The sequence below is a fragment of the Jaculus jaculus genome, chromosome 4 (assembly GCF_020740685.1).
Source record: "Jaculus jaculus isolate mJacJac1 chromosome 4, mJacJac1.mat.Y.cur, whole genome shotgun sequence".
In the NCBI taxonomy this organism is placed as follows: Eukaryota; Metazoa; Chordata; class Mammalia; order Rodentia; family Dipodidae; genus Jaculus; species Jaculus jaculus.
This window is the reverse complement of record NC_059105.1, coordinates 13,810,662-13,822,372: the sequence shown is the minus strand read 5'-3', so window position 1 is coordinate 13,822,372 and position 11,711 is coordinate 13,810,662. Positions and strand designations below refer to the sequence as shown.

Sequence of the window (11,711 nt, the reverse complement as noted above, 5' to 3'; positions counted from 1 at the left end):
TGCACGGAAACTGTTTATTGAAACCTCAGTTCTACAAAAGCTTGAAAAACCCAGATACAAAGCAGCGGCCAGAGAGGCCTGTGAAGAAAACACCTAGAGAGGAATCAGAAGAGAGGGAAGTCTTGGAGCAGGGAACTCAGGTTGGAAGACAAAAGGTCAAGGTTGAAGGTCCCAGCAATCCTTGGCTGTCAAGGCTACATCCAAGGGATAAAGGTGGCAGGCATTCCTTCCTTACACAGCCTTCCTTCACAGCTTGGCACCATCAGTCCCTGGTATTCCTGCTATAGGGACATCACACAGACCTGTGCCAATGTTTCCTTCCTTTCCTCACCTCACTCCCATACCCCTATATCCCCATCTCCCACCTTTACCCTTCCATCCTAAGAAACTCAAAGGCAAGTCTGGACAAACCAGGGTGTGTTGGGGGGAAGGCAGGAGGCAGAGAGAGGTGCTTCTGTCATCTGTAACATGCCCTGGTCACTGAGCTGAAGCTGCCCCATAGCTCCGTCAGTGATCTGACTTAGCAGCCAGCCTCTGAGGTCTAGAAGAGTGACTGACCTTGTTCTTCTGCCCCACAACCCCTTATGCTCCTACCTAGGAGGACAGGGTACTAGCCAAGGACCCAGAGAGGTAGCAAAGATCTAAATCAAGCTTTCCTCTTCCAGATTCTCAAGACTCCCAAGCCCTCATTGCACTCACCAGGGCCCTGCCTAGCCTGGGAAGATGAAAGACTTGAGGCGGGCCAGCTCTATGACACTGAAAAGGGAACACTGCTGGGACCGGAGGAATGGAGGGGTCACTGGGCTCCAGGGCCAGGGTGGGGCCAGGCTATGGCCATGGTACCAAGGGTGGTAAGACCTGGTGTACATAGTACGGTTAGGGTGGTGGCAGGCACGGCAGTTTGGAGGGTCTCTCTGGAGTTTCTGGCAAAAGGGGCAGTTAGGGAGAAGAGTGGGTGGGGCAGGAGGGTCTGGAGGAGGAAGTGGAGGGGGAGTCAGTGAGGCCAGAAGACTGCCCCAGAGTGACCGGAGCCGGGCGTCTTCTTCCAGGCAGCTGGAGACGTTAGTGGGAGAGAGCAGGCGCTGTGCCACAGGTGAAGGTGGAGAGGGCTCCAATGTGCCCTTGGAGTGCAGTCCAAAGTTGCGGGATCCAGGAGGAGAGCTACAGGACAGCCCCAAGGACTGCTGCACTACAGCTAAAGATGCCACAGCCAGGGCCACACTGCTCACATATGCCACAGCTAACAGGCAGGACAGCTGCAGGAGAGAAGAGAGGAAAACAACAGGCTTCCAACTACCATTCACACACCCACCCCCACAACCCAGTTTCTCAAGCTGAAGCTTTCTGTAGCTCTCTGCCACCCAAACCCCATCTTCTATTGCTTTGCAACACCCTACTACATAACACCTTCACTAGCTCCTCTCCTTCTTAACCCCTCCTCACCTTTACCAGCCTCTGGCAGAGGGAGCTCAGGGCCAGCTGCCACGCTGGCTGCTCCAGCAGTACACACAGGTCTGTGTAGGTGTACCAGCCTCGTCGCCGTCCCTGCTGCTCAGCCACACTGGTGGGAAGGGGAGAGAGTCAGTAACTCCTGCGGCCAGGCCGGGGGCAGCCAGCACGGGGGAGATGGCTAAGCACACAGACCCTTGGGATACTTGCTAATCCAGGAACTGAGGATGATACCAAGGAAGGCAGATGGGATTGAGAACTACCACCTTAAGCAATTTCTTTTTCATACCTCCCTCCTCCTGGTTATAGATTCTCATCTCCAGCTTCCACAGCTAAAGCCTAGGACCCTAAGTCCCTCAAACACAATTTCTGGAACTTACCAGCTCTCCAGCCAGCTCAGCACCTCAAAGATCTCCCGAGGGTCAGTGTAAAGCCTCCAATCCTGTGAGTAAGGAGGAAGAAAACCAGACAGTGGCTAATGCCTAAAATCCCAGCATTTGGGAGGCTGAGGCAGGAGGACTGCTGTGGATGCAAGCTTGGGCTATAGTGTGAAACCCTGTCTAAAAAAAATCTAAGTATAGAAGAAAAAAAAATCTAAATAGCCGGGCGTGTGGTACATGCCTTTAGTCCCAGCACTTGGGAGGTCAAGGTAGGAGGATCACAGTGAGTTAAATGCCACCCTAAGACTACAGAGTGAATTCCAGGTCAGCCTGGGCTAGAGGAAACCCTCTCTTGAAAAAAAAGAAAAATCTAAGTAAAGAGAGCAAGGTGGTGCATGCCTTTAATCTTAGCACTCAAGAGACTGAATTTGGAGAATCACTGTGAGTTTGAGGCCAGCCTGGGGCTAGGGTGTGTTTCAGATCAGCCTGGGCTAGAGTGAGACCCTACCTTGAAAAACAAAATAAAACAAAACTTCTAAATAAATTTTAAAAAGGGAAGAGCACCAACAAAACAGATATGAGCCACAGTGACCTGACAGGAGTGCAATTAAAACTGGCACTTATCTGACCCAAGTGCTCTTGCATATTACATCATGTAATTATTGCCTATCTTGTTTTACATTATACCCTCTATTAACTGCATAGGGAGAAAATAACCCTGAGAATGGTCTGTGTCCCTAGGAAACTCACAGTGCACGGCAGATAGTTTGGAAGCAAAAACTCAGCCTGACACTACAAGTTCTGACTCAGAATGTGTCCAGAGTAGAACCTGGAGAGGAGGAAAAGTGCCACTCCTGACCTGACTGCTCCAGGAGCCCACAAATTAACGCTAAAAGGACAAGAAGGGTAAATACTTTAAAAAAAAAAAAAAAAAGCCTAAATGGAGAGATGGCTCAGAGGCAAAGCCTGACAGCTTGGGCTCAATCCCTCAGTACCCACAAATAGCTAAATGCACAAAATGCCACGTGCATCTGGAGTTCATTTGCAGTGCCTACAGGCTCTAGCGTGACCATTATCTCCGTCTATCTCTCTGTCTGTATTTGCAAATAAATAAATAAAAACTTAAAAGGCCCCAAAAGGGGTTAGAGAGATGGCTTAGTGGTTAAGGCATTTGCCTGTGAAGCCTAAAGACCCAGGTTCAATTCCCTAGTACCCATTGTAAGACAGATACACAAGGGGACACATGCATCTGGAGTTCATATGGATGCCCTTGCACACCTATTTGCTCTCTATCTGCCTCTCTCTCTCAAAATGGATAATTTTTTACACTTGATCTTAGACAAAAGCCTGAGAAGCAATTCAAAATGGATAATTTTGGGGGGGGGGGAGGTTTAAGGTAGGTCTCACTCTAGCTCAGGCTGACATGGAATTCGCTCTGTAGTCTCATGATGGCCTTGAAGTCACAGCGATCCTCCTACCTCTGCCTGCTGAGATTAAAGGCGTGTGCCACCATGCCCAGCTCAAAATGGATAATTTTTTAAAGACTAAAAAAGACATGGAAAGCTGGACATGATAATATACAGCTGTAACTCCAGCACTCAGGAGGCAGGAGAATCATCAAAAGGTCAAGGCCAGGGGCTAAAGAGATGGTTCAGCAGTTAAGGAGATTGGCTGCAAAGCCTAACAACCCAGGTTCACTTCTGCAGTACCCACATAAGGCCAGACACACAAAGTGGCACATACATCTAAAGTTTGCTTGCAGCAGATAGAGGCCCTAGTGTGTGCATTCTCTCTCTCTCTCTCTCTCTCTCTCTCTCTCTCTGTGTGTGGGTGTGTGTCTGCCTGCCTCTGCTTGAAAAAATTTCTTTTTTAAATGTTGTTTAAAAAAGAAAAAGTTCAGCCAGGCATAGTGGCACACGCCTTTAATCCCAGCACTTGGGAGGCAGAGGTAGGAGGATCACCATTGAGTTCGAGGCCAGCCTTAGACTACATAATGAATTCTAGGTCAGCCTGAGCTAGAGTGAGACTCTACCTCAAAAAAACAAATAATAATAATAACAATAATAATAATAAATTTAAGGGTGGGGAGGGAGGGAATTACCATGGGATATATTTTATAATCATGGAAAATGTTAATAAAAATTTTTAAAAAAATTTTAAAGTTCAAGCCAGGCGTGGTGGTGCACATCTTTAATCCCAGCACTCCAGAGACAGAGGTAGGAGGATCACCATGAGTTCGAGGCCACCCTCGAGACTACATAGTGAATTTCAGGTCAGCCTGGGCCAGAGTTAGACCCTACCTCGAAAAAAAAACCAAACAAAATGTCCAAGTCCTGCCTGGTCAATACAATGAGTTACTTCTAAGACAGCCAGAGTTACATACCAAGATTCTACCTTAAGAAATCAAAAAAAAAGGTCAGCTTGGGCTAGCGTGAGACCCAACCTCAAACAAAACAAACAAACAAACAAAAAAGAACATGTAGAGAGAGAGCTGAAGGCACACAGACAGCTCAGAGAAAACAAAGGAAAAGGAAAGCAAAGATGGACAAGGGAGCAGAGAAAAACAGAATAGAAAAGCTACTTACCATGGCACTCAGGAAGCCCCTTTCCAAGGTATTGAGAGTAGGCACAGCCATTCCCCCGGCAGCTCCCCATTCGTCATTGAAGACCTCCTCTTCTTCTCCTTCATCATAGAGGTACTTACTAGCCACCATCTAGAGAGGAACCAGAAGTGGGGTCAGCACCAATTCGGGGCCTGGCTCACTAGGGAGATAAAGGGGAAGGGAAACCTTACCATAGAGATCAGAAATAAGTCAGAGGATGACACGTGCTGCAGGTAGTCTGGGTTCCGGTGCCGCAGCCGCTCAATGTACACCAGAGCTAGCATCATAGCACACGGGGAGATACATGCCTCCCTGGGAGGTGGAAAGGATCAGTAATTAAACCCGAGGGTCCCTCAGCTCTTGAAACTCGCAAGACGCTTATCCCTGTCCTTCCACCTTGCTTTAGAAACATTCCCCATTTCTCTCTTCTCTAGGGCCCAAACACTCTAACCCTGCTCCCCTCAATCCCAGGCTCACCGGGATACGTGAGCTACGTATTTCTTCTGGAGTCGGCGAATAGGGCTGGGTGCTGCCTTCTGGAGCAGTTCCACAGCAATGTCTGCCGGGGAGAGGAGGGCAGAGTGAGCAAACACGCAAACACACACACACACACAAACACACACACACACACACACACACACACACACACACGCACCTCTCTCTTTCTCTCTCACTCATTCACCAGTCCCTACTGCTTTTAGGGAAGGTCTAGGTCTATAGTATTGAAAGTCTTAGGACAGAACCATAGTAGCAAACTAGAAATCAAATTCTCCTTGCCAGGCGTGGTGGTGCAGCCTTTAATCCCAGCACTGGGGAGGCAGAGGTAAGAGGATCACCAAGAGTTCAAGGCCACCATGAGAATACATAGTGAATTCCAGGTCAGCCTGGGCTACAGTGAGACCCCACCTTGGAAAACAATCAAACAAACAAACAAAAACAAAAACAAATTCTCTTAGTGTGGCAGGGCATGGCAGTACGTGACTATAATTCCAGCACTGGGGAGGCAGAGGTAGAAGGATCATGCAAAATCAAGGCCAACCTGGGATACCAGCAAGAACCTGTCTCAAAATACCAAAACCTAAATTTTCCTAAGCTGACAAAGAAAAAAGTCGATTCCAAGCTTCAATTTCAGCACTTTACAGCATAAAAGTTTACACCCCAGTTACTGGTTTGCCCACATTTGTATGTTACTGATGTCAGTCTGAGAAATAAACATGCCTTGTTTACTTTGGAAATATAAATAAAACTAGTAGGTTTTTTTTTTCCATTTTTTGTTATTGTTGTGTGAGGTAGGGTCTCACTCTAGCTCAGGTTGACCCGGAATTCACTAAGTATTCTCAGGGTGGCCTCGAACTCTCGGTGATCCTCCTTACCTCTGCCTCCCAAGTGCTGGGATTAAAGACGCGAGCCACCACGTCCAGCCTCTGTGCGAGGTTTGTCGCTCACATAGCTAAAAGAACGTGAAATAGCCCGCATTCCTGAACTAAGTACCAAGTGAGCTGGCTATGAGGAAACAAAGTACAGTTCAGAGGGTAAACCTTCAGGTATTTGAGTGACTGTTGACAACCCTGTCCCCGTGCTTCTCATCTGCCCAGTCACACACAACCATACAGCCTAACCTGCCACGGGGCTGGAGAGCTCCTCCAGGCTGCAGTTGGTCTCCCAGTCCCAGCCATAGTACAGTCTCCTTCGGATGCGGGCACTCAGCTTCTGGTGTCCAGGGAGGAACTGAAACGAGGGAGGGGTGGTGGAGGGTGAAGGGCAGGGAAGGGTATGGTAGAGATCCTGGCTCAGCAAGCCAATCTTGCTGGGGGGGAGGGAGCAGGGGGCATGCCCCAGCCGGCCCCCGAAGTTCTCCAGATTGCATGCCAACGGCAGCCTGGTCCCTGGGGAGGGACAAGGAAGCCACCTGGCCTTAACCGGGAGCTCCCGAGAGACGGGCTGCGAGGAGTCCAGCCAGCCCTTCTCTCCCTTCCTGTAACCTACGGCTCTGCCTCAGGGCCCAAGCAGCCGGGGCCTCGCGTATTACCAACTGCTCCGGCAGGGTCCGCCTAGTCCAGGCTATGGCAAGTAGGAGAGCTCCAGGTCCGCTCGGGCCCAGCGGGGAGCGCCGGGGATCCAAGGAGAGCCCCAGCGCCGGGAGGCCGGGGAGGAGGCCGCCTGCGCGCTTACCGTGAAGTCCTGGAAGCCGGTGAGCGAGAAGGTGCCTTCTTCGTCCAGGAGGAGCCCGGACAGGTCCATCGCGTCGTCAGCCGCCGTCCTGCGAAGGTGGCGGGGAAGGGAAGGAGTTGTAAGGGTCGCTGGAGCCGTCCGCGCCCGCCGCTCCCCCCACCGGCCCGCCTCTCCCGAGGGCCACCGCCCTGGCCCGCGCTGCCCCCTCCCCGGCGCCGCGAGCGGCAGGCGGAGCCCCGGCAGGCCGGCGCCTCTTCCTGTCCCGCCCCGGGGCGCGGCGCTCACCGGGCCCCGCGAGTGAGTGAGTGAGCGCTGGAGGTCCGGCTGCCGGGGACGCCGCGCCCCGGGCCGCGTCCGCCGCGCGTTTACAAGCCGCGGGCGTGCCACCCACGGCACCCCGATCTCCTGCGCTCACCGACGTCTCCCCCGCCCTCCCCCGACTGAGAACTGGACTGGACAGCTCCTAGGGGACCACGCCGCCCCGCAGTGACCTGGCGTGAGCCAGGGGCTCCGGGAAGGTGTGTGCACAGCAGCCGCGCACACGCGCGACGGAAAGGATGGGTGCACGGCAGTCGCCCGTGGGAGGATGTGCACCCCCCAGGTTGGGAGGGGAACTGTCGCGCCTACGCCCCGCCGAGTTTGAAACGGCAAAACTCATTGGGCACCGCACTGTATTTTGTAGGGTTACGTCAGCGGCTTAATAAAGATCGCAAGGGATGTGAGGGCTCAGAAAACGATGTAAACACGTCCCCTCCCAAAAGTCAACAGCACCCGAGCGAGGCTGTATTTCATGTTTTGGTTCTTTGAGGTGGAGTCTCGCTCTAGCCCAGGCTGACTTGGGATTCACTATGTAGTCTCAGGGTGGCCTCGAACTCACGGTACTAATGGGTCTACGTGTTTGCACAAACATGGGTAGGTGTGTGTGTGTGTGTGCGTGTCAGCTTTACTTTTGGGGAACGCTCCCACTGCACAAGCCCACCTCTGGGCCCACGGTGGGTGTTCATACTGGCCTTGAAGTTTGGAAGGCAGTACAGCAGAGAGTGGGCTTCAAGCTCTAGTCAGATGGCTTGCATTGATTATGGCTCTCCTGCTCACTTATAAAAAAAATATATATGGCTAATGGAAAATTAGTCTCTCAGCATCATTTCCCCCCCCCCCCTTGAGATAGGGTCTCACTCTCAGGCTGACCTGGAATTCACTATGTAGTCTCAGGGTGGCCTCGAACTCACGGCACTAATGGGTCTACGTGTTTGCACAAGCATGGGTAGGTGTGTGTGTGTGTGTGCATGTCAGCTTTACTTTTGGGGAACGCTCCCACTGCACAAGCCCACCTCTGGGCCCACGGTGGGTGTTCATACTGGCCTTGAAGTTTGGAAGGCAGTACAGCAGAGAGTGGGCTTCAAGCTCTAGTCAGATGGCTTGCATTGATTATGGCTCTCCTGCTCACTTATAAAAAAAAATATATATGGCTAATGGAAAATTACTCAGTCTCTCAGCATCATTTCCCCCCCCCCCCCCTTGAGATAGGGTCTCACTCTAACTCAGGCTGACCTGGAATTCACTATGTAGTCTCAGGGTGGCCTCGAACTCACAGCCATCCTCCTACCTCTGCCTCCCGTGTGCTGGGATGAAAGGCGTGCGCCACCACGCCCGGCGGGACTACATTTATTTATTTATTCACCCGTCCCTGAAGGATGTGGGAGGAAGGGGCCCAGGCGCGTGGAGGCGGAGGAAGAAGTTCACGGAAGAAACAACTCGTCCGAGAGGGCCATCGGGGCTGCTTTCATGTCAGCCGCGTCCCGCGCGGGTGCGTGTGGGCCCGCTGAGGTTAGGGGAGGACCAGGGCGTCCGAGGATGAGCTACGCCACCGCCTCCGCCCTCTCCGAGCCCGAGCACGTCCTACCCGGTGACATGGGGCGTCTGGAAGCCCTTGGGTCCGGGTCACACGCGCAGCCCGACACCCCGAGCCGCTCCGTCCACCCTGGGAGGACAGAGCGGGCGGCACCGCCCGGCCCCTCGCCCCGGGGGCTCACGACTCCCAGCAGTCAGAAACCGCCAACCTACGCGGGCACGGGGAGTCCCGGCCACCGCCAGTGCGCACGCGCCGGCCGCCCCATCCGGGCGGTTAGGCCGCGTCACGTGACGGGCTCGGCGCCCGGCCGTCACGTGACGCCCGTCGGCGGGTTGGGCTCACGGCTTGCGCCCGGTTCCGCCTGACGCGCCCCCACCCCCGGCGGCGGCCGCGCTGCCCTGGCTCCTCGCGGGCTCGGGCAGCGGCAGCGGCTGCGGCTATGGCGACGGGCGGCGCTAACGCCGGCGCGGCTGGGGCCTCCGGGATAGGCCTGGGCCTGGGCTTGAGCCTCGGCGTGGCTGAGGCCACCGGCGAGGCTGAGGAGGAGGCGGCCACGGCCGAGGCGGTGGGGCGCCTGGCCACGGCGCTGTGGCTGCGGCTCCGCGGCTGGGAGGCGGCGCTGGCGGCGGCGCAGCGGCTGCTGGTGTGGGAGAAACCGCTGCACAGCCTGGTCACGGCCGCCGCGCTCAACGGCCTCTTCTGGTAACGGCCGGCCGCCGAGGAGGGGGCGGAGCCCGGGGGCGGGAGCGCCCCGAGCCTGCGGGCTTGTCCGCGGCCCGGGGCCGGGAGCCACCCATCACCCCCACCCTTCCCCCTAGGCCTGTCGCCTCCGGCTTGGCCAGTGCAGGCGCGGACGGCTGTCCGGCCCCTTTGCGACGGGCGCGGGAGCCTCCCACCCACTCCCCGCTGAGATGCCCTGTCTCCCTAAGGTTGCTGTCTTCGTCGTCCCTGCGGCCCTTTTTTCTGCTCAGCATCTCACTTTTGACCTATTTTCTGCTGGATCTCTGGCATCCTCGCTTCCTCCCTGACGTCGCAGGTGAGTGTTTTCCTCATTCAGCGTGCGCCGCTTGTGCACCTGCTCGGGGGAGGGGGAGAACCTCACCCCCGCTGCGCTGCGTGGGGTTGAACCGGGAGGGGAATGTGCAGCCAGCCTCCCAGGCACGCTCCCCATCCCGCCAGTCTCTCTTATTTGGAAATTGTCCTAAAGTGAGAATTGCCCTTTTTCCAAAAGCTACGTTCTGGTGGGTGTAGTTAAGACTGTGAAGTCTGTAACCACATGAGCTGAGTTCCATTACCTTCCTCTGCCACTTAACCATGTGTATCACCTCGTAAAGAATCACCCAACCTCTCCCTAAATTTCCTACAAAACAGAGAGTTCACAGAGACCTAAGAATTAAGTAATCTGCAAGTTACATGATTAGTGCTAAATTCGTGATAGGAATTGTGTAAGTATTCTTCGTGTGTGTTGCTAGTAATTGAATTTAGGGTCTCGCGGATATTTAGAAAGTCCTCTACCACTGAGCTATATTCCTGGCCGACTGTTAAGTTTTTGTTTGTTTGTTTGGTTGGTTGGTTGGTTTTGGTTTTTCGAGGTAAGGTCTTGCTCTAGTCCAGGATGATCCGGAATTCACTATGTACTCTGAGGGTGTCCTGGAATTCACTGCGATCCTCCTACCTCTGCCGCCCTAGTGCTGGGATTAAAGGCATGTGCCACCACGCCCAGCCTACTGTTAAGTTTTTTTCTTAAAATATTTTATTTATTTGCAAGCAGAAACACACATGCAGAGAGAGAGAGGTGCACTACGTCCCCTCTGGCCACTGCAAATAAACTCTACATGCATATGCCACTTTGTGCATCTGATTTTAGGGGGGTACTGGGGAATTGAACCCAGGATTTTAGACTTTGCAAACATATTCCTTTAGCCACGGTTAACCACTGACACAGGTGTGCACTGGGCATGTACATCTGTGTTCATATACTACACACACGAAAAAGAAAAAAAAACTTTTTGGCCTGGCATGGTGGTGCACACCTTTAATCCCAGCACTCGGGAGGTAGAGGGAGGAGGATTGCTGTGAGTTCAAGGCCACCCTGAGACTACATAGTGAATTCCAGGTCAGCCTGAGCTAGAGTCAGACCCTATTTCAAAAAAAAAAAAAAAAAAAGAAGGGAGGGAATTACCATGGGATATATTTTATAATCATAGAAAATGTTAATAAAAATAAAAAGAAAAGAAAAGAAAAATTTTCTTTTTGAAGTAGGGTCTCACTCGATCTTAGACTGACTTGAAGTTCACTATGTAGTCTTAGGCTGGCCTAGAAGCAACAGTGATCCTATTTCTGCCTCCTGAATGCTGGGATTAACACCTATCTTGTTTGTTTGTTTGTTTGTTTGTTTGTTTGTTTGTTTGTTTTAGAGAGAAAAAGGGAGAGAATGAGCATGCCAGGGCCTTCAACCACTGCATGCACCACCTGGCTTACGTGGGTTCTGGGGAATTGAACATGGGTCCTTTGGCTTCACAGGCAAACACCTGAACCGCTAAGCCATCTCTCCAGCCCAATTGTTTGGGGGTTTTTTGTTTGTTTGTTTTGAGGTAGCATCTCACTTTAGTCCATCTGACGGAACTCCCAGGCTAGCCTCAAACTCACCGAGATTCTCATACCTCCTACCTCGGCCTCTTGAGTGCTAAAACTAAAAAAGCATGTGCCACCACATCTGGCTAAATTTTAAAAAATAACAACTAATTTTGGGGGACTGGGGAGATGACTCAGTGGTTAAATGTGCATACTTGGAAAGAGGGTGGGAGATGTGACTTAGTGGTGGAGAGCTTGCCTAGCATGTATTCAAGGTTCAGTCCCCAGTGTTGTTGATGGTATTTGAAGAAAATGCTTCTGGGCCATGTATGGTCACTCATGCTGGTAATCCTAATCCCAGTATTCAGGAAGCAGAGACAGGAGGCCAGCCTAGGCTACATAGTAAAACGTTATTGGGTTTGTTTATGTTTGTTTGGTTGTTTCTGTTTTTTTGAGGTCGAGTCTCAAACTAGCCCAGGCTGACCTGGAATTCACTATGTAGTCTTAGGGTGGCCTTGAATTCATGGCAGTCCTCCTACCTCTGCATCCCAAGTGCTGGAATTAAAAGCTCTGGGACTTCAGAGGAGGGGCAAGTCTTTCTCCTTTGGGGTCTGTCTCCCAGGGCCTGTTCCACTCTTAATTTATCTTTTCCTGTCCTTTCTTTATAGCGTCATCCCCTGA

At 52.6% G+C, this 11,711-nt stretch overlaps 1 protein-coding gene across 3 annotated transcripts; it reads right to left on the bottom strand.

Moving 5' to 3' along the window:
* Cnppd1 (cyclin Pas1/PHO80 domain containing 1) lies at positions 1 to 8,571 on the bottom strand. 3 transcript variants are annotated; one of them, XM_045148191.1, is made up of 9 exons: positions 8,508 to 8,571; positions 6,605 to 6,692; positions 6,052 to 6,160; positions 4,910 to 4,991; positions 4,624 to 4,744; positions 4,415 to 4,543; positions 1,830 to 1,891; positions 1,444 to 1,561; positions 1 to 1,256 (listed from the first exon to the last, which is right to left on the bottom strand). In XM_045148191.1, the coding sequence occupies exons 2-9, from the start codon at positions 6,671 to 6,673 to the stop codon at positions 711 to 713; spliced, it is 1,236 nt and encodes a 411-aa protein (XP_045004126.1). In that variant the 5' UTR covers positions 6,674 to 6,692; positions 8,508 to 8,571; the 3' UTR covers positions 1 to 710. The 3 variants fall into 3 exon arrangements, with proteins under 3 accessions (XP_045004126.1, XP_004662974.2, XP_045004127.1); XM_004662917.2 differs by lacking the exon at positions 8,508 to 8,571 and adding an exon at positions 7,020 to 7,142; XM_045148192.1 differs by lacking the exon at positions 8,508 to 8,571 and adding an exon at positions 6,890 to 6,919.
* Positions 8,572 to 11,711: the final 3,140 nt, after the last annotated feature.

Coding starts and splice junctions, on each gene's coding strand:
- Cnppd1 (XM_045148191.1), bottom strand. CDS start 6,673: ATGGACCTGTCCGGGCTCCTCCTGGACGAAGAAGGCACCTTCTCGCTC. Junction 4,745..4,909: donor TACGTAGCTCACGTATCCCG/GTGAGCCTGGGA, acceptor TCCACCTCCCAG/GGAGGCATGTATCTCCCCGT. Junction 1,562..1,829: donor CTGAGCTGGCTGGAGAGCTG/GTAAGTTCCAGA, acceptor CCTTCCCACCAG/TGTGGCTGAGCAGCAGGGAC.